Below are 21,693 nucleotides of genomic sequence, written 5' to 3' on the forward strand. Positions count from 1 at the left end.
TTAAAGATATTACCACACAACATCAAGTGGCCATGAAGAGACTCCGGATATGAATTCTTGAGTTTGTTTTCTAAAGGAGACCAGAAACCAGGACAAGTGTATCATGCTTTTGCTTTTATATGTTCAAAATCTCATATTTGCTTTGTATTTTTGTGGTACTGTACAAAATTTTATGGAAGGAGTAGAATACATGTTAATGCAAGTATAAATCATGTGTTCTAATATGCAGATATCACAGTTTCCCAGCTAACATAGAGTTTATATATTTGTTAAAAAGATTAAACAAAAAAGGAAAGTTCTTGACTGTTGCTTATATTTAATAGCATTGGGTCTTTAGTTTTATTTGTACAGGTGATTCTAGCTTATTTTTTTAGAAGTGAAAATGAATATAAATAAAGGTGCCATAACTCAAGTTTTTCTATAAATTCTTTGTTTCATCTGGCACTGATCTATAATACCTTTGAGATTGTTGTTCATGACTATTAATAGAGGGTAATGAAAACTTATCATGGGAACAGATTAAAGATTTTTTACCAATGATGGTCTTCGTGGTATCACACAGATACATACTCTTGCTTTAATTAGAGCAGTACATTGCTAGAATAAAAACATGCCCTTTTTTGCAAAATAATGAAAATGAAACTTTTCCTAATCCTTTTACCTGCTTAGACTTTTATATGACTTGTACGAGCTACAGTTTAAAGGGAATGATGTCAAAATACATGCATACAATTAAACTTATTTTTAATAATGCAGTGCTTTTAAACCAGGTGTGGTGGCACACTCTTGTAATCCTAGCATTTGAAAGGCTGAAATAGGAGGGTCATGGTTTACGGATAGCCTCAGTTACTTAGGCCCTTTGCAACTCAATGAGACCCTGTTTCAAAAATAAAGAAAAAAAAATAGGGCTGGGATATAGCTTGGAGGTTCCATCCTTAGTACTGCAATAATAATAAAAATAAAAATAATAACAATAACAATATAGTGCTTTTATATATTTGTGTAAGCATAATTTTCTTTAAAATTTAATGTGGCTGTGGTGGTGCATACCTGTAATCTCAGCAATTTGGGAAGCTGAGACAGTAGGATCGGAAGTTCAAGGCTAGCCTCAGAAATTTAGACCCTGTCTCAAAATAAAGAGGGCTGGGATGTAGCTCAGTGGTAGAGTCGAGCATACTTGAGACCCTGGATTCAGTCCTCATTACAGCTACTTAATACTGTTGAAGGTCTCCTAAGGAACAATTATCCTTAACTCTTTAAAATTTTTATTCCCTATTATGAGTTTTTTGTTTTGTTTTGTTTTGTTTTTTGTTTTTTTGTTTGTTTGTTTGTTTTTTTGTGTGTGATGCTCGGGGTGAAACCCAGAAGCTTTTTACCTTCAGGCTACTCTCCCAGATCTATTTTGTATTTTATTTGGAAACAGGGTCTAAATTGCTGAGAGCCTCACTAAGTAGCTGAGGCTGGCTTCAAACCTGCGCCATCCTCTTGTCTCAGCCTCCCAAGTACTGACTGGGATTACAAGCGTGTGCCACTATGCCTGGCTTATGAATAATTTTTTAAAATTACATTTGTGGGCTGGGCATGGCGGATCATGCTCCTAATCATAGCATTCGGGAGGCAGACTGGAGGATTGTAGTTTGCGGAAAGACTCAGCTACTTAGCCAGGCACTTTGCAATTCAGTGGTGGTGCATGCTTGTAATCCCAGCATTCAGGAGACTGAGACTGGAGGATCACAGTTCATGGCCTGCCTCAGCTACTTAGTGAAGCCCTCAATCACTTAGTGAGACTCTGTTTCAAAGTAAAGAATAAAAAATAGGGCAGGGGGTATAGCTTGGAGGTCAAATGCTCCTGGGTCCCATCCCCAGTACCACAAAACAACAACAACAAAATAGGGTGAAAGGAGTAGCTTAGAGGTAGAATGCCCCTGGATTAATTCTCCAGTAAAACACACACACACACACACACACACACACACACACACACAATTTTAAAATTATTTTATAATTTAAACTTAGTTTAGATGTGAGATGTAACTAGTACATGACAGAGAAATATTGGTTATCAAACATAAATGTGCCAAGCATGGTGGCACATGCATGTAATCCCAGCATTCGGGAGGCTGAGACCTGGAGGATCGTGGTTCTCGGATAGCCTCAGCTACTTAGGCCTCTGCAAATCAGTGAGACGCGGTTTCAAAATAAAGAATAAAAAATAGGGCAGGGGGTGTAGCTCGGAGGTCAAATGCCCCTGGGTTCCATCCCCAGACCCGCCAAAAAAAAAAAAAAAAAAAAAAAAAAAAATATATATATATATATATATATATATACACACACACACACATATTTTCTTTCTTTCTTTCTTTCTTTCTTTCTTTCTTTCTTTCTTTCTTTCTTTCTTTCTTTCTTTCTTTCTTCTTTTTTGGTGGTACTGGGGTTCCTGGAAACCCTTCCACCTCCGGGCTACACTCCCGGACCTATTTTATGCTTTTTTTTTTTTTTTTGGAAACAAGGTCTCTTAAGCCAGCACAGCTGGCTTCGAACATGCATGATCCTCCTGTCTCCTCCTCCCAAGCGCGGGGATTACAAGTGTGCGCCACCACACCCGGCAGAGGCTTCCATTTTTGATAGGGAGATTTGTTAGGAAAGATCTTATAGCAGGTGAACTTGAGCAACAACCTGTTACTGGTTGACTTACTATTTTGGGGGTTCAGGATGATGCAAAAGCCATATGCCTTTGGGAAAAATTGCTCTTTGAACTCTCCTCTTGACCCAGGGTAAGGGCTGTGGCAACAGGCACCAGCTCTACTAGCCCATCACAAGGGTCAACGGTGCAGTGTGTTGCTAAGCAACAATGTTTGATAATATATATATTTATAATATACGTATATTATATATATAATATATATAAATATGTAATATATATATATATAAATTGGTTTTTTTGCGGGTCTGGGGATGGAACCCAGGGGCATTCAACCTTCAAGCTATACCCCTGCCCTATTTTTTATTCTTTATTTGAAACCGGGTCTCACTGAGTTGCAGAGGGCCTCACTAAGTAGCTGAGGCTGTGTGCGAACCGGGATCCTCTGATCAGCCTTCCAAATGCTGGGATTACAACCATGCGCCACCATGCCCCGCTGTTAAATGCATTTTTGATGCATAGTATTTTCAGGTTACTATAGGTTTGTCACAGTTTAACCACATGCTAAATGGGCAGTATCTAGAAGAGTGTTCCAGATGGAAGATGGCCTAGAAGGTATATTCAAGGAAAAATAATTACACTAGTATGGCTAAAGCAGGTGAGTGTTAGTAAGAGAGGTCATCCTTGAGGTTTTTCTGAGGACCTCGGCTTTTACTGAGATGAGGACCTTCAAGTGTACCGAGAGTAAGTGGTGTGAGCGCCCGACTTGGCTGCTGTTTTGAGAGTGCGCATGAGGTGAGAGTAGAGCAGGGAGGCCAGTCAGGAAGGACTGCAGTGGCAGAGGAATTGGGAGGACCCCAGTGTGCTCTGAAGGTAGAGTTGATGCACTTTACCAAAGAGTTGGATCTCGGATGTGAAAGAAAAAAGTCCAGAATGATTCGAAAGTCACTTGGTAGGCTTTCAAGCGGATGTTGATGCCGAACCAGTGGGTTCTTGTACTCTATCAGAATTAGTCACAACTGCAAAGGGAACAAGACTGTGTGTGTGTGTGTGTGTGTGTGTGTGTGTGTGTGTGTGTGTGTGTGTGACAGACAGACAGACAGACAGACATAAATCTAGAAGCATTCTAACCCCCAAGCTGTACACCTCGCCTTTTCTTTTTCTTGGTTGGTTGTGGTCCTGGGGATGGAACCTAGGGACACTCTAGCTCTGAGCTACACCCACACCCCCAGCCCTATTTTTTATTCTTTATTTTGAAACAGGGCTTCACTCAGTTGTGGAGGGCCTCACTACGTAGCTGAGGCTGGCCGTGAACCTGCGATCCTCCGGTCTCAGGCTCCCTGTTTTCTTGTTTTGAAGCGGTCTCCGGTTCTGATTGTCTCAGTATTCCGGAGGCCGTCCTGGCACCTGCGATCCTCCTGCTCTATTGGGAGTTGTTTATGAGAGCAGAAGGGAAGTGCAGCACCAACAGAGAGTGAGCGCTAAGGAAAGGACTGCTGCCATTTTGAGGGCTTTTAGCAAGGGGAGCTAAAGGTTTAGCAGTGCTACTGCCATTGGCTGCGGTTCTGAAGGTCTTTGTCTCCCCCTGTGAAGGGGACTTTAACTTATGAGGAAGTTTAGTGTGTCTCCCTGGAGTCTAGTAAGTTTCTCCTGTTGTGCCACATCCTGATTAAACTGCTTGGTGATAAGGGTGAGTTCTGTAGCTAGGAGAGTTCAAGGGGAGGAGAGGGAGGAAGGGCCAGTCTTGTTAATTAATAAGGTGAGGGACCCTGGGAACTCCTGGGCTTCTGAGCTGAGACGCAGCGGTCCCCAGCCTTGAGTAGGTGTGAGCTGTGGAGCAGGCCCAGGCGTGCCTTTGCCCATTGGCCCTGTTGGGGGTCCCTGTCTCAAAACTGTAAAATGTGTTTGAGCAGGGGCGGTGATGCACATCTGTAATCCTAGTGCCTGGGAGGCTGATATAGGACACCGAGCCTCAGCAACTTAACAGCAGGCCCAGCAACCGAGGGAAACCCTGTTTCAAAACAATAATTTAAAAAGGGCTGAGGGCATAGCTCAGAGGTAGAATGCCCTGGCTTCAATCCCATGTACCACCAAAAAAAAAAAAAAAAACCCACAAAGTTTTTGAGATGACAACATCTGTTTAATGAGGTCAAGTAATCCCGTACACCAGTAGTGTTTAGGATGTGTTGAGGTGGAGTTGGGATCCCAGCCTAAGGGCCTGTGTCTGATCAGGCAATTTAAATGGCTTTGATCTCTGACTAAAGGTTGTACTTCAGCTTCAGACTTATGATCTGTCATTTTCTGTGCCTGTTCATTGCCTTGGACTACGAAGCATGGCTTTCATAAGAGGGGAACAAAGCGCAACTTTTTATTTTCTTATTTTTGTAATCCTAGGGAGTAAACTCAGGAATTCTACCTCTGAGCTACACTTCCAGCTTTCTTATTTTTAATTTTGAGACGGCATCTCAGTGAGTTTCAGGGGCTGGCTTCATTCATACTCCTCATTCTCCGGTCTCAGCCTCCTGAATACTGGGATTATACGTGTTCCACCAAAGGCACAGGGTTTTTTTTTTTTTTTTTTTTTTGAAGTGGGGATTGAATTCAGGGGTTATGTATCTGAGCTACACCCCAGCCCTATTTTATTTTAGACTTTTTAGTTTGAAACAGGGTCTTACTAAGTTGCAGGGAGACACTAAGTTGCTGAGGCTGGCTGGCCTTGAACATGTGTCCTCTTGGCTTGGCCTCCCAAATGCTGGGATGCGTGTTCACCACCAGGCACAATTTTTTTTTGTTGTTGCTGTAATGGGGTTATGGAACCCAGGGGCATTCTACTTCTAGGCTACACCCTCAGCCCTATCTTTTATTTTTTATTTTGAAGCAGGGTTTCACTGAGTTGCAAAGCGCCTCACCAAGTAGCTGAGGCTGTCTGCGATTTTAACTACACAGATCTTTGTATCCCCAGCCGTACTTACCCTTACTGACCTTTACATTGCCCTCCGGGCCTGCTTACTACATCTTCTTATTAACATGCTATAGGTTGGGTGTGAAGTGGCCTTCCTAATTTTGCCAATCATTTCACTCATTCCCACAGGAATCACATTTTAGTTTGAAAAAAAAAAAATCCCGTAATTGGGTGGAAACGAAGTCCCCACATCTCTCTAGGTGGGGGAGTGGCCCTCCTTTCTCTCTGCCTCCATCACTCCGTCCTCCCTCCTGGGCGCCCTCCTCTCCATCACTGCGTCCTCCTGCAATGGGCGCCCTCCTCGCCATGGCTCCGCCCCCTCCTGCTGGCGTCACAGGGGGCGGTGCCTGCGGTGACGGCGGCGGTGACGGCGACGCCGCCCGCGCCACTCGGTGCCCAGCCCGGTGACCTCGCCGCCCGCCCATGGCTCAGGCGAAGATCAGCGCCAAGGCCAACGAGGGCCGCTTCTGCCGCTCCTCCTCCATGGCCGACCGCTCGGGCCGCCTGCTGGAGAGCCTGGACCAGCTGGAGCTCAGGTGCGGCCGGGGTTGGGGCTGCGAGGGTCTCGCCGGGGACCAGCGCTTCCACTCTCCCCCAGGCACTTGTGAGGGAGACAGCAGTTTCCAGTGACTCCCGGTGTGTTCTAAGTTTATTTGCTCCAAAACACTTCAGAGCAATAGAAAAAGGGAAAAAATAATCCAGGAATCCCTCAGTCAGGAGGGCGGTGGGTCGGAGGGCAGCCGGGTGCTGCGCTCGGTGCACTAGACAGCCCGGTACTGTGCCCAAGTGCTCTCGGTGGGGTACGTGGGTATTTGCTGTGCGCCTCTTCAGAGAGCACCCTGACTCCTCTTGAAAACGTGGCCACAGCTTTCCTCCTCTTTCCCGGCTCACAGCTGTATAGAGCTTATAAATGGCTGGATATTAATGTGATACTTTTCCCCCTTAACAGTCTGTGGAAATTTTATGTACGTTATGTACGCCTTTTGTAGAGTTGCTGTGTGAATTTGAGTGTGTGCGGGTATAAAGGAAAGTCTTGCGGTCTGCCTAGAAACTGTAGGAGTTGGTTCCATAGTTTCCACCAGGCTCTGGATAAGTAAGAGTAGTGTGAGTCACAAAGCTCAAGAAGGCTGCCTTGGGGAGCTTCATCTCCTGCGTCTCTACCGAAATGCCAGGAACTGTCTGTTTGCCAGGGTAACGACCGTAGTGTCACTTAGCAGTTGAGGCGTTTATTATTACTGCCGAGGAAACAGCCAGAAAGGGAGAGTTTTTCCGCCCACAACTTCGTGGAAACCTGAGCCCTCTAGCAGGGTCTGGGATTCTGCTCAGAATGAGACCAATGCAAAAGAGGAGTCCTGCTGCCTGACAGGTTCCCCGGAGCTGGCACATACTTCAGGCGTCAACCGCCTCCCGGAGAAAGCGGAGCCTCGGGGGGGATCACTGGGGGGACCACTGGGGGGACCACTGGGGGGATCACTGGAGGTCGCGGCTGCTCGGCCCTCCGAGGAATCTGGCTTCGCATGCAGCAGCAGAACGTCCAGGGTCTTGAGACCTGTGAGAGCAGAGCCGCGGCAGGCTCGCCCCTGGTCAGAAGGGAGCCTGCGTCCTCTCACCCCCTTTCCTCTAAGCTGAGTCACTGTCCTCACACCTGAGGACTGCCTCACATGTGGCCAGGACACTCCAGCGCTCCCTTTGAAAAGAAAGCCTCTGCTTTTGAGTATCTTTATGTTCCACTGTTTGATTAATATAAGAATAATTCTGATGAGAGCACATAAGTGATTAAATTGCAGCTTGCTTAATTAACACTTGGGCTGAGGAAGAAAGCCTGACTAATAAACATCTGATTGTTCATTTCAAGGACTTTTCTTAAAGTATTACTGATTGAAAACTAGGGCTGCTTTTACTAAAGCTCTATTTTATTTATTCTTTTTTGTGATGCTAAGAGTGGAACCCAGGGATATACTACCTTTGAGCTTCAGCCCTAGCCCTTTTGATTTTGAAACGGGGCCTGAGTAGCTGAGGCTGGCTTTTAGCCTTCCAACCTCCTCTCTCAGCCTCCCGAGGGCTGGAATTATAGGCATGCTCCACCACGCCCGAATTGTTTTTTGTTTTTTTCAAACCCTACAGCAGGGTCAGATCTAGATTCAGATCTAGATTCGTAGCTGGGCGTGACAGTACATGCTTGTTAATCCCAGTACTTTGGGAGGCTTTTTTTTTTTTTTTAAGACCTGGGGGTTAAACCCAGTGACATCTACCTCTGGGCTACATCCCCAGTCCTGTTTTTTATTCTTTATTTTGAAACAGGGCCTCACTAAGTATTTGAGGCTGTCCACGAATCATGGTCCTCCTGTCTCAGACTCCCAAGTACTGGTATTACAAGCTTGCACCACTACTCCTGGCTGGAGATTGACTTTTAAAAGAAAACATGAAACTGGGTACATTGGCACATGCCTGTAATCCCAGTACTTGGAGGCTGAGGCAGGAGAATCACAGGTTCAAGACCAGCCTCAGCAACTTGGTGAGGCCCTCTGCAGTAGTGAGGCCCTGATTCAAAATAAAAGAAGAAAATAGGGTTAGAGTGTAGCTCAGAGGTAGAATGCCCCTGGATCCAATCCCAGTACCAAAAATAAATAAATAGCCGGGTATGGTGGCACATGCTTGTAATCCCAGCATTTGGGAGGCTGAGACTGGAGGATTGCGGTTCACAGATCCTCCAGTCTCAGCCTGGAGGATAGCGGGCCTCAGCTACTTAGGCCCTCCGTAACTCAGTGAGACCCTGTTTCAAAATAAAGAATAAAAATTGGGCAGGGGGTGTGGCTCCGGAGGTCAAATGCCTCTGGGTTCCATCCCCAGACCTAAAAATAAATAAATAAATAAAGAAAGAAAGAAAGAAAGAAAGAAAGAAAGAAAGAAAGAAAGAAAGAAAGAAACATGAAATTCATATGTAATCTTATTCCTTTAGTTTGGTTTTATATTAAGTAGACTAATGGAGTAGTGAAATGGGTGAAGTAAAACGTTAGTTTGTTCTTAGTTCCACAGCCACACTGATTTGGTTGGTTGTGAAAGGAACTTCTTTCTTTTGAAACTGTCAACAGGATAATACCAAGTGCTTTATGACTTGGAATAGAACTAGCCTCTGATGTCTAAAATGCCTTATACTGCTTGGCCACATTCTATAGACTTAAAGAATTTCTATTTGTTTCTAATATTTTATCATTATAATGGCCCTTAAAAGTCCTCTTTTTTAATTTTATTGTATCTCATCTCCTTTATTTCCTTTTAAAGAAGTGATTCCTTTCTCTCTCCTTTCTCATGGCCAGTTCTATGGAGTCTGAATTTTGCATTTGTCCGTGGCTCAAGACACCCTGCTTATTGTTACTTTTAATAGTAATCTTAATTTATAAATAATGCATATTAGTATTTATTTATTTAATGAACTCTGTCAGCTGGGTGGGGTGGCACAACCCTGTAATCCACACATGTACTTGGGAGACTAAGACCCGAGGATCCCGGGTTTGAGGACAACCTCAGCAACTTAGTGAAATCCTATTTCAAAATAAAAAGGGCTGGGGGTGTAGCTCGGAGATAGAATGCCCCGGGTTTAATCCCTAATACCAAAAAAAAAAAAAAAAATTCTGTTTTTCTGCCAGGCTCTATGTCTTTGTAAAAGATACTGTTATCTTCATTCTACACATGAGAAATGGAAGCTCACAAATAAATGACTTGTCTAAAGTCACACAGCTAGAGAATAGCGAACTTCAAGTTTAAACACAGGGAATACTAGTTCTCCAGACTTTTAACACTTTATGTCTGAATTTTCTTAATATGTGTCCTGTTTCAAAATGTTGAGCCAATATGTCATTTTATGGAAAGAGATGAAAACTCTATTTATTCATATATTTTTACTGGTACACTGTAATGAACATCATGAAGTTCAGATTGATAAAGACATGTACGCTCATAGCACTTAGTAACCCTCCCAAACAAAAACTCCATTTGAATCAGACGGCTGAGGCGGGGGAACCTTGTGAGACCCTGTTTCAAAATTTAAAAAGTAAAATAAGTTTGGAGATGTAGCTTAGAGATAGAAAGCCCCTGGGTTCAATCTCTGTAGCACAAAACAAACAAACTAAAAATAAACTAGTCTTTGATTCAGTGAGTATAAGCCAACTGTGTGCCAGGCATGGGTGGTTCCTGGAAGGCTCACCAAGGTGAGGAGGATGTTTAAAAAGGGTACTGGAGCCGGGTGTGGCGGCGCACGCTTGTAATCCCTGCGCTTGGCAGGTGAGACAGGAGGATTGTGCAGGTTCGAAGCCAGCCTCACTGGCTTAAGAGAACCTGTTTCCAAATAAAAAAGTATAAAATAGGTCTGGGAGTGTAGCCCAGAGGTAGAAGGGTTTCCAGGGACCCCAGTACCACACACACACACACACACACACAAAGATGAGTACTGGAGCCTGGCGGGGGCGTGGCAGGTCTGGCACATCCCCAAAACTGATCATCGGGTCTTCTTCCCCTCCTCCCAGGGACCAGCTCAGCCAGGAAAAGAAGCGCTGGAAGGAAGGGTGACTCAGTTGCTCAGGCTTTAAGTTTCTCCTTTCCTGCACCAGGACTTGGGGAGCAAGATGGCTTGTAGTTTATGTTGTGTGACAGCCTATAATTTAAAAGAGCACTTTCTATATACATTGTCATTTAAACTTACAAAACCCTTGGAGGTAGGAGTTATCTCTTTTAGAAATGTTGGGAATTGAGGGATTAAGTGGCTTGCCTCAGGCCTTACCACTGAGACTAGCTATTAACACTTAAAATACCCATTCCTTTTTACACCAGTATCTTGATAATGAATGAAATTTAACATTTTGATGATTAGAAAAGCCTTTCAAAAATTTTACACTGCCAGAAATATTTAATATTTAGGGAACATTGTGGTGATGTGTGTGTGTGTGTGTGTGTGTGTGTGTGTGTGTGTGCGCGCGCGCGTATTACTGGGGATTGAACCTAGGGGCATTCTGCCTCTGAGCTATACCCCCAGGCCTATTTTTTATTCCTTTTTCTTTTTTTGTGGGTCTGGGGATGGAACCCCAGGGCATTCAACCTCCAAGCTACACCCCCTGCCCTATTTTTTATTCTTTATTTTGAAACAAGGTCTCACTAAGTTGCAGAGGGCCTCACTAAGTAGCTGAGGCTGGCTTTGGACCTGTGCAATCCTCCTGTCTCAGCCTCTCAAGTACTGGGTTTACAAGCATGTGCCACCACGCCCGGCTTTTTATTCCTTATTTTGAAAGAGAGCCTCACTAAGTAGCTGAGGCTGGCTGTGAACCCGCGATCCCCCTGTCTCAGCCTCCCAAGTACTGGGATTACAAACGCACCACCATGCCCAGCTTGTAACCGTTTCATACATGAATATCAAATAAGAGGACTATGAGTTTAAGAACCTGTTTTTGAAATTATTTCTTTTACATAAGTCCATGATGTGACTACTTGCCATTTTCTCTCCATTTTGTGAAAGCACAAATTCTTATTATTGATAAATGACCTTGTGGTCGTGATAGTAAGAACCTAATAACTACTCTGAACCTAATGTATGTCAGCATCAAATCTAGACACATCATATATACTAAGCCATATAAACATCACACGTGTTCTAATTTATATATATATGTCACTTTTGCCACTCATTGTGAAACTCTTGAGTTACACCCACCAACTCCTGATTATCTCTGTTTCGTAAGTGAGGAAGTTGTGGCCGAGTGTGTAAATATTCAAAGCTACTCACTAGCAGGTGAGAGCGCGGTACAGTTTCCACGGCGTACTGTATTGGCTGTCAGCCGTAGCCACAGTCTAGGTTTTCACCTCTGCTAAGTCTCCACCAGTTTGTCCTTTTGATACCCAGGCTGCAGAGGTTTGGATGGTGCTAAGACCTAGCTGGGCCTGCCTGTGTTCCAGTTTGCCCTCAGGAATATTCTACTGATTTTTTTTTTTTGTCGAAGCCTACTTAGTTGTGATTTGATGCCATTTTCCAGGAACACAGCCCAGACCAGCCTGAATGTGAGGATGAATTCTTTCCCAATTTGGGCATGTAGCTGCTTCCAAGATCTGCTAGTAAAGTACAGAGCTGCCCTTTGCTACCAAGAGAAGTGCTGTCAGATGAAAGATTAACAAACAGGAAGGATAAAGTGAGATGCTCCAGCATTTGCCTAAGCAGTGTTTCAGATGAAAATAATAAAAAAGGAGGTAGGAAATATTCAAAGATATAATAGCTAAGAATGTTTTAGAACTAATAAAAAAGCTATCTTAAAAATATAAATTGAATTTAAGGACAGAGCTCTTCTGTCAAGAGCTGATAAACATTACAGATACTCTTTAAGCTCAGTAGAGATGTAGGTTCAGCTTTGTGTGTGTGTGTGTGTGTTGTACTGGGATTGATCCCAGGGGCAATGTCCCTTGGAACTGTACCCCCTCACCCTTTATTTTTTCTTGCGGTACTGGGGATTGAACTGAACCCACAGACATTCTACCTCTGAGGTACATCTCCAGCCCTCTTTTTTACTCTTTATTTTGAAACAGGGTCTCACTAAGTTGCAAGGGCATAAGTACCTGAGGCTGGCCGTGAACCTGTGATCTTCCTATCTCATTCTCCCAAATGCTGGGATTATAGTCATGTACCACCACGCGTGGCTCTCCACCCTTTTTTTTATTTTTTGTTTTGAAAAGATTTCATCAAGTTACTAAAAGTCTCGCTATGTGCTGAGGCTGCCCTTGAGCCTGTGGGCCTCTTGTCTGAGCCTCTTGTACTGGGATTACACGTGTGCAACGCCATACTTGTAAAGGTTCAGCTTTTTTTCCTGTGATTCTGGAGATTGAACCCAAGGGTATTCTACTCCTGAGCTATACCCCCAGCCCTATTAATTTTTTTTTTTTTAAACAGGCTCTCACTAAGTTCCTGAGGGACTCACTAAATTGAGGCGGGGCTCAAACCTACAATTCTACTACCTTCAAGCTACACCCTGGCTCACTCTTTCTTTCTTTCTTTCTTTCTTTCTTTCTTTCTTTCTTTCTTTCTTTCTTTCTTTCTCTCTCTCTCTCTTTCTCTCTCTCTCTTTCTTTCTCTCTCTCTTTCTTTCTTTCTTTCTTTCTTTCTTTCTTTCTTTTTCTTTTTGGTAGTACTGTGGATGGAACTCAGAGGCTTTCTACCTCCAGGCTATACTCCCAGACCTATTTTATATTTTATTTGGAAACAGGGTCTAAGTTGCTGAGGGCCTCACTCAGTAGCTGAGGCTGGCCACAAACCACGATCCTCCTGTCTCAGCCTCCCAAATGCTGGGATTACAAGCGTGGGTCACTATGCCCGGCTTGGTTCAGCTTTTTAAAGGAAAAATAAAATACATGATAGTCCCTTTGCTAGACATGTGAACAATGCCAAAAGAGGTATTGATTGTCCCCAAGGTAGAGGAAAGGTGAGTTGCTAAGGAAATGGTTCCTGCCAAAGGGGGACTGGGTTCTGAAAGATCACCTCAGACTATAGGGCAGGAAGACAGGGTGTTGCAGGAAGAAGGACCAGCAGATGACAGGCCCATGACGCTAATGGCCCTGGAACCATACATCTGAAAACTACCTTTCTATGAAGTAAGAAAAGGGAAACATAATAGTGTATACAAGAAACGCTAAAGCTGGGTACCACCAGCCTCATACTATTTAGTGAGGCCTTCTGCAACTTAGTGAGACCCTGTTTAAAAAAAAAAGAATAAAAAATAGGGCTAGATGTGTAACTCAAGTATAATGCCCCTGGGTTCCATCTCTAGTACCAAAAAAAAAAAACAAAAAAAAAAACAACTCTCTATAAAAGATGAGATCTGTTTTTCACAGGAAAAAAAAATCCCTGGTAATTGTTTTTTTCCTTTAAATTTGTTTTCTTACCAGCTCCATAAACTTACTATTGTAACTTTTTTTTGTTTTGTTTTGTGGATCTGGAGATGGAACCCAGGGCATTCGACCTCCAAGCTATACCCCCTGCCCTATTTTTTATTCTTCATTTTGAAATAGGATCTCACTAAGTTGCAAAGGGCCTCACTAAGTAGCTGAGGCTGTCCACGAACCGCAATCCTGCGGTCTCAGCCTCTGGAATGCTGGGATTATAAGCATGCGCCACCATGCCCGGCTGTAACTTTTAATTGTAAAGGAAGCCTTCCTTTTTAGAACAGCTCTCAGTTCTCTTTATCATTTGAATATAAACTCAGGTTGAGTTGAAAAACTAACTTCTTTCAGCATCTTCTCATTTACCCAACATTATTCTATGTTATTCATCTAAAAACTAGAGTCATGGTTTATGTTTTTAGTATAAATATTTCATATTAGTGTCAGCAGTCTCTTTCACATACACGGCTCCCTAGCTTATCTGTCGGACTTTGTTTATTTAAAATATTTGAACAGGAGCCAGGCATGGTTGAGCACGCTTATAATCCCAGTACTTGGGAGGCTGGGACAGGATCACAGGATTGCGGCCAGCCTTAGCTACCTAGTGAGGCCCTCTGCAACCTAGTGAGATCCTGTTTCAAAATAAAGAATAAAACATTAGGCTGGGTTGTAGCTCAGAGGTAGAATGCCCCTGGGTTTTATCTCCAGTAACACACACACACACACACACACACACACACACACACACACACTGGAAGAGGCCCTGATGTATTGCTACTGCCATGTGGAATCTTGTATTTGATAGTGTTTTCCAGTCCAATTTGTCATACAAAGTTCTCACCAGCTCTTTGTTCTTACTGGCTCTTATAAACAGAGTTCCACATATATTTTGTATCTTGAAGTACAAAGCCACGCTTGGCGTTACGGCCTCTCCGTGCTATTTTGGGGTGTAACAGATGGGTGGTAGCGGGAGAAGCGCATGTGTGTGGCTGGGGTGAGGGGCCTTTTATGGACTGACAGGTGCTGAAACGCGGGTGAGGTGGCTCCTTCTGTGCCCATTTAAGGCAGCAGTCTGCATGAGACCATCCGTGATCTTATATTTTTAGGATCATCCAATTCTGTGAATAAGTCTGACACTATCTCATTTTGCAAAAATTGGCAACTTATTTACTGGTGCTTATTATACGAGAGTGCTGCTGAAATAGGAAGCTTTTAAATATGCAAGTTATTGCCGGGCGTGGTGGTGCACGCTTGTAATCCCAGCATTCGGGAGGCTGAGACCTGGAGGATCACGGTTCGCGGACATCCTCGGCTACTTAGTGAGGCCCTCTGCAACTCAGTGAGACCCGGTTTCAAAATAAAGAATAAAAAATAGGGCAGGGGGTGTAGCTTGGAGGTCAAATGCCCCTGGGTTCCATCCCCAGACCCGCAAAATAATAATAATAATAATAATAATAATAATAATAATAATAAAATAAATATGCAAGTTACTTCTTTCTCTTGCTGTCAGGAGCCTCCAGCTTCGATCTTGGCTAGTGGGTGCGTGCGTGTATATGTGCACACTGCGTTTGTGTGTAGCTGGAGGAGGCAGGAAAAGAGTGCTTCTTGGTTTTCCCAGGGCTTTATACCCAAAGCTTGCGGAAGCTTTCCCCCTCAAACTGGGGAAAAGGCAAAGGTTCCCTGGACACGACCATTATTTAATATGGTACCAGAGGACCTTAGCCAGTAATATAAAAAAAATAAGCAACTGGCCTGGAAAGTAAAAGACAAAACCTATCATGTTTTGCAGATGATGTGGTCATTAAGCTAAAGGAACTGCTAGGACCAACAGATTGACCATTAACGTTAGTAAGTGTAAATCACGCGCCAGGTACACATCTCACCTATGAAAATAGCATTCCTCAAACCAGCCGTGATTGACTAGGAGATGCAATTGAAGTTATTCACGATAGTAATAATTATACCTACAAAGTATCTGAAACACTCAGAGTCCTCAAGACTAGTATGAAGCATATTTCAAAACTAATAAAGAATGTAGAAGATCTAAGTAAGTGAAGAGATATATCATGCCCTTACATGAAATACTGCTATTACAATAAAGCTGTCAAATTTCTACCAATTTTTTGAGGAGCACAGTAAACTTGCCAGAGTTCATATGAAGGAATGACGGTCCATAAACCAAATATTAAGGCACAGTTCAAGGCTGATGCTGCTTGAATAATGGGTATTGCTGGACATGCTGGTGAATGCCTATATTTCCAGTACTTGGGAGGCTGACGTAGGAGGATCGCAGGTTCGAGGCTAGCCTGGGCAACTTGGTGAGACCCTGTCTCAAAAACTGAAAGGAACTGGGGGAGTAACTCAATGGTAGAGCTTGCCTGGGTTCAATCCCCAGTACCCCCAAAATACATACACACACATCTAAGGGAGAAGATGTATTATCTGGTAAATAAAGTAGGAGAAAATGACTATTTGGGTATAAATAAAGTCCACCACATATAAGAGTAGATTATAAACCAGGCGTGGTAGCATGCAAGCACTCGAGAGGCTGAGACAGGAAGATGACAGGTTTGAAGACAGCTTTACCAACTTAGACCCTGTTTTAAAAAAAAATAAATGTCTGGGGGTGTAGCTTGGAGGTAGAATGCCCCTGGGCTCAATCTCCAGTATAACACACACACACACACACACACACACACACACACACACACACACACACCACGGATTGTAGCAGTTTAAAAATATGAGAAAGGACTATAGAGCCAGTGGAGGAAACTCTCTTATGGCCTGGGGGTGGGAAAGGCCATTAGGCAAAGCTTCCAAAGCCTAAACCATAGGCAAAGCAAAGCAGTGAACTGACCACATCAAAGTAAGGTGTGTGTGTGTGTGTGTGTGTGTGTGTGTGTGTGTGTGTGTGGTACTGGGGGTGGAACCAAGGAGCATTCTACCCCAAGCTACACCCCAGCCCTATTTTTTATTCTTTGTTTTGAAGCAGAGTCTCACTGAGTTGCAGAGGGCCTCACTAAGTAGTAGCTGAGGCTGTCGCAAAGCGCCGTCCTCCTGTCTCAGCCTCCCAAATGCCGGGATCACAAGCGCGCACCACCACGCCTCTTTCTTAAGTGCATCCAATGGCAAGCACCTAGCTGCTCAGAGGCTGAGGCAGGGGATCTAAGTGTGAGACCGGCCCGGGCTACTTAATGAGACTTAGAAAGAAAAGATAGAGAATCTTTGTTCAGTGAAGGCCATCCTAGACAAAATTCACAAAGGACAAGAGAAGATAATTGCAATGTCTGTTGCCGACAAAAAATTAATATCTTGAGTATGCGGCTCGCACTGAGGCCCACCAGGGACAGGTGGTGACCGGAGTGTCGTCGGCCACGATGTGCGTGCTCAGCCCGGGGGACGGGAGGTAACAGCAGACGGGTGTTCACACGGTACTCTGCGGCGGTCAGAAGCCGCCGCGTAGACGGGCGCGGAAACCTGCATGGGCCTGAAAAACGCTGAGCGAAGCAGCAACAAACCCAGGATGAGATGTAAATGAAGACTCTGCAAATGGTGACAGGTGTTGTAAAAACAAGTAGATGGACACTGGGCACACCAGTCGGCCTGTGAGCAGGGAGGAAAGCTGGGGCGCAGCCAGTAGGTAAGAAAGAATAAAAACATGGGGTCGCTCTCAAAAAGGAATAAAGGATTTTTGAAAAGCATCCCTAATGATGCTAAAACTTGAGCGTGACTGGATGAGAGGTGAAGAACATCGTGCAGTGACTCTTCTTTTCTCACCGTACACAGGGTCGAAGCCTTGAGGGAAGCTGCGACCGCGGTCGAGCAGGAGAAGGAGGTCCTTCTGGAGATGATCCACAGCATTCAGAACAGCCAGGACATGAGGCAGATCAGCGACGGTGGGGCCTCCCGGCGGGCCGAGTGCGCTCGGCTGCAGCCCCAAGTGCACGTGGACTGCAGGGGGTTTAAAACAGAGGAGGGTGAGAGTGGAGGCAGAGAAGTAAAGAGAAAGGGTGTAATTTAAAGAGAAGAAAGGGAGCGAATTCAGTCAAATTATAGGATTAAAAAACCATGAGCGCGACTGCCGTGCAGCCTGGGCCTGTGCTTTGCTTCCGTGGGCACTGGGCTCCCTCGCAGAGTAAGCCTGCGACCTGCACTGCTGCTGTGATAAGCAGGCCAGCTCCAGACCTAAACTGCGGCCCCACAGTGGGTCCTGATCCAGTCTGTGTTCACCATCCTGGCCAAACGTCAACAGATCAGGAGATGGCTCCCTTCTTGAGCTGAATAGTGAAATGCCCACAGCGCTCCTTACTGGCCTGGCCTTCCTGTGTGGGCCCAGCCAAGGCCTCTGACTGCCTCAGGCTGCCTGGAGGGGTGAGGTCCATGCCTGGTTTTGAGGCCAGCTTATCCTCTACTCTCACTGCTATGACTTTTGTTTATTCTTTTGTGGGGTGAGGATGGAACCCAGGGGCATTCTAACTCCAAAGTACATCCTCAGCCTATTTTATTTTTTATTTGGAAGTAGGATTTTGCTAAGTTGTTAAGAACCTTGCTAAATTGCTGAGATTGGCTTCTAACCTGGGATCCTCCTATCTCAGCCTCCCGAGTACTGGGATTACAGGTGTGCACCACATCTGGCCTTTGCTATGGCGTCTCAGCCAAAATTTGAGATAATGTAGCCTGCTAAAAGAAACTGATCTCTGTGTTAAGACTTTATCTCCACATCCCAGTTACAAATGCAAATCTGCACACACTCATGAGACACTTGAGCTCGAGGAGCCAGCTGGATCACTATATCTGACTGCGGATATTTTCAGCGAGACGCATTCTACAACTCGTCTCTAATCCATCGCTTCATCAGTTAATCTTGGGTTAATCATTTTAGCTTTTACCTTATTTTCACAGAAGTGTTTGTAAAACAAATAAAGTTAGGACAAAGAATGTCTTTGCGTTCTTGACATGGATACATTTATGTCTCATGTTGATTGATATTTCAAAACTTTCTGTGTTTAGGAGAAAGAGAAGAATTAAATCTGACTGCGAACCGTTTGATGGGACGAACCCTCACCGTTGAAGTTTCTGTAGAAACGATCAGAAGCCCCCAGCAGCAAGAGTCCCTGAAGCATGCCACGAGGATCATAGACGAGGTGGTCAGCAAGTTCCTGGATGACCTGGGGAATGCCAAGAGCCACCTGATGTCGCTGTACAGCGCGTGTCTGTCCGAGGTGCCGCCTGGGCCTGTCGATCAGAAGTTCCAGTCCATAGTAATCGGCTGTGCTCTTGAAGATCAGAAGAAAATTAAGAGAAGATTAGAGACTCTGCTTAGAAATATTGAAAACTCGGACAAGGCCATCAAATTACTTGAGCATTCTAAAGGAGCTGCTTCTAAAACTCTGCAACAAAATGCCGAAGGCAGATTTAATTAGTCTTCAAACCCAAGGGTACTTACAAGTAATGATGTAAAAATGACAAAGTTCTATTTTATTTGAAACAGTAATTCTTTGTGTTAGACATAACCACTTGATACTGACAGTTTGTTTCAGATAAGGAAAACACTCCAGTGTCAACAGCTTTGCAATTAAAACTAGAAATATTTTAATTACCTAGAAGTTTTTAGATTGAATTCTTGTCTTGTACTAGGACCTAGCACTGTATATTTTACTATTTTGTGGATGGTATGTGCGGGAAAATAAGTTCAACTTGAGCTCTGCGTCTTACTGCTTTTTCCTAGACTTTGGCATGGAAATACACAGGCACCTGGGGCACGAGCTGAGACGAATCCCTACACACACACACACACACGCACACACACACACACACACACACGCACACGCACACACACACGCACACACGCTAACAAAGTACTGTGCTTAGGATAAAATGAACCACAAATCAAATTAACTTGAATTTAAGACTAATGCATCTCAATATGAGTAGATTTTAATACACATGGGGGCTGGGTGTGGTGGCTTTTGAGGTACTGGGGATGGAACCCAGGCTCATTCGACCTCTGAGCTACATTCCCAGCTCTATTTTTTTTATTATTTATTTTGAAACAGGGTCTCACTGAGTTGCAAAGGGCCTAAGTAGCTGAGGCTGTCCACAAACTGCGATGCTCCTGTCTCAGCCTCCCAAATGCTGGGATTACAAGTGTGCACCTCCACACCCAGCCTTAATTACTGCAACATATTTATGTACATAGAGCTTTATCTTTGTTTTTTTTTTTTGTGTGTGTGTTTCTTTTGTGTGTGTGTGGGGGTCTGGGGATGGAACCCAGGGGCATTTGACCTCTGAGCTACACCCCCTGCCTTATATTTTTTTATTTTTTATTTTGAAACCGGGTCTCTCAAGCCGGGCGTGGTGGCGCACGCTTGTAATCTCCGCGCTTGGGAGGCTGAGACAGGAGGATCACATAGGTTCGAAGCCAGCCTCAGCTACTTAGTGAGGCTCTCGGCAACTCAGTGAGACCCTGTTTCCAAATAAAATATAAAATAGGTCTGGGAGTATAGCCCGGAGGTAGAAAGAGGTAGAAAGGTTCCACCCCCAGTAAGAAACCGAGTCTGAGTTACAGAGGGCCTCACTAAGTAGCTAAGGCTGTCTGCGAACTGCGATCCTCCGGTCTCAGCCTCCCAAATGCTGGAATTACAAGTGTGCGCCACCACGCCCGGCTTTTATCTTTGTTTTTGATCTTCTTTATATAAATTCCAAGAATTGGAGTTTATTGGGTCAAAGAGCATATACATGTTTTCATGGCCTAACATATATTTCTTTGTAGAAAAGCTGTATCAATTTATACTGTCTTCAGTAATTAAACGGTAGCCATTTCACTAAGATCTTTCCAGCACTGAGCATTATTTTTTTTGTACATTAGACTTACACCTTAGTGTAGTTTGCATCTTGTTTACTAACCCAATTGACTCACGTATTGATCCTTCTATTATCAATACTATAGAACACTTAACTTTTAAAAGTTAACTGGTGCTGTTTCCAAAAACCTCAACAACTTCCCCAAACACTACTTTGAAACAAATGCTTCAAACCAGTTTTTATTAGAATGTAGCCATTCTTTACATGAAGAACCAAGATCCTGATTGATTTTATAGATTTCTTAACCCAAACAATAGTAAGCTGAATGCTGTGTACAAAAACTGCTGAGCTAGCTAGTCTTTTATGAAAAACAATGACAATCTGAGGACATTCGTGGCTGCTTTCTCCATCAGCCCCAATGCCATCCGCCTCATTAAGATCTCTCCGTCCACGGGAAACTGAATTCTCTCTGTGGCGATGAGTCTGGGTTCGTCATCAGGCTCACTGTCAGGTGAAACTTTCTGTGCCACCTTGTCCATTACCGGCTTTGTGGAGATTAGTTAACAGGCTGTTGAGTCTCCCTCGGTGTCTCAACCATCGCTGTCAGCCTCTGGGACCTGCCCCGACCCCTCGCTCCTCAGCCCACCATCCGCTCCTCAGTCCAGGGCCTTTTCTACCACAAATTACTCTTGTGCTGCCTCCCTGGCCCTTGGTATTGTTTTCTTCTCCATTTTTTGCAAGGGGCTTTTACTGTAGATCTGTCATTTATCATAGAAGGAAGACACACGATCCATCTTGAAGCTGCCTGCGGTCCCTGTTCTGGTCCCAGCCCTCGGAACCTCCCGGGCAAGCCGCATGGACGGTAGAGTGTCAGGGCATTTAGAATGTACGTGTTCACCCCATTCTATACAATGCAAGTCTAGGATCGCCAGCCCTCCTGCCATTCCTTGTTAGAACCGCCTCCCGGCAAACCTCCTTGTCCAACGCCCCTCCTCGAAGCCCACTTCCTGCTTCACCTTAAGGACAAGCTTTCTGAAGTGTAGCTCGCAGGAGCCGCCATGGAGCCAGCTGACTCCACGGAGCTGCATGGAGTTTCTGAGCTCTGACTCCATTAGCTGAGGACGGAGTGAACCCCACCCAGCTAAAAATAGAGACATTGTAGAACTGAAACTTGTGGTGCTTGAATTTAAGGACCCCTAACCTTAGAATAATTCCTGAGGCTTTCAGAGGACCTGGGAGGAGGCTGCTACAGGAACGAGCTTGAACTTCTGGGGCGTCTCCTTTTCATCTAATTAAACACTAGCCAAACAAGTACCCTGCACTGGGACAGAACAGTGAATGCAGCCATTGTCCATTTTTGATTCAGCTCACT

General features: G+C 44.4%; 1 protein-coding gene across 1 annotated transcript; it reads left to right on the forward strand.

Annotated features, from left to right (window-relative positions):
• Nucleotides 1-6,026: 6,026 nt before the first annotated feature.
• Nucleotides 6,027-18,940, forward strand: BAG2 (BAG cochaperone 2; the record flags this gene model as incomplete). The annotated part of the gene is made up of 3 exons (XM_080699845.1): nucleotides 6,027-6,139; nucleotides 17,304-17,413; nucleotides 18,528-18,940. The coding sequence occupies 3 exons, from the start codon at nucleotides 6,027-6,029 to the stop codon at nucleotides 18,938-18,940; spliced, it is 636 nt and encodes a 211-aa protein (XP_080555971.1).
• Nucleotides 18,941-21,693: the final 2,753 nt, after the last annotated feature.

This window comes from Muscardinus avellanarius (genome assembly GCF_963383645.1).
Source record: "Muscardinus avellanarius genome assembly, chromosome: 8".
Taxonomy (NCBI): Eukaryota; Metazoa; Chordata; class Mammalia; order Rodentia; family Gliridae; genus Muscardinus; species Muscardinus avellanarius.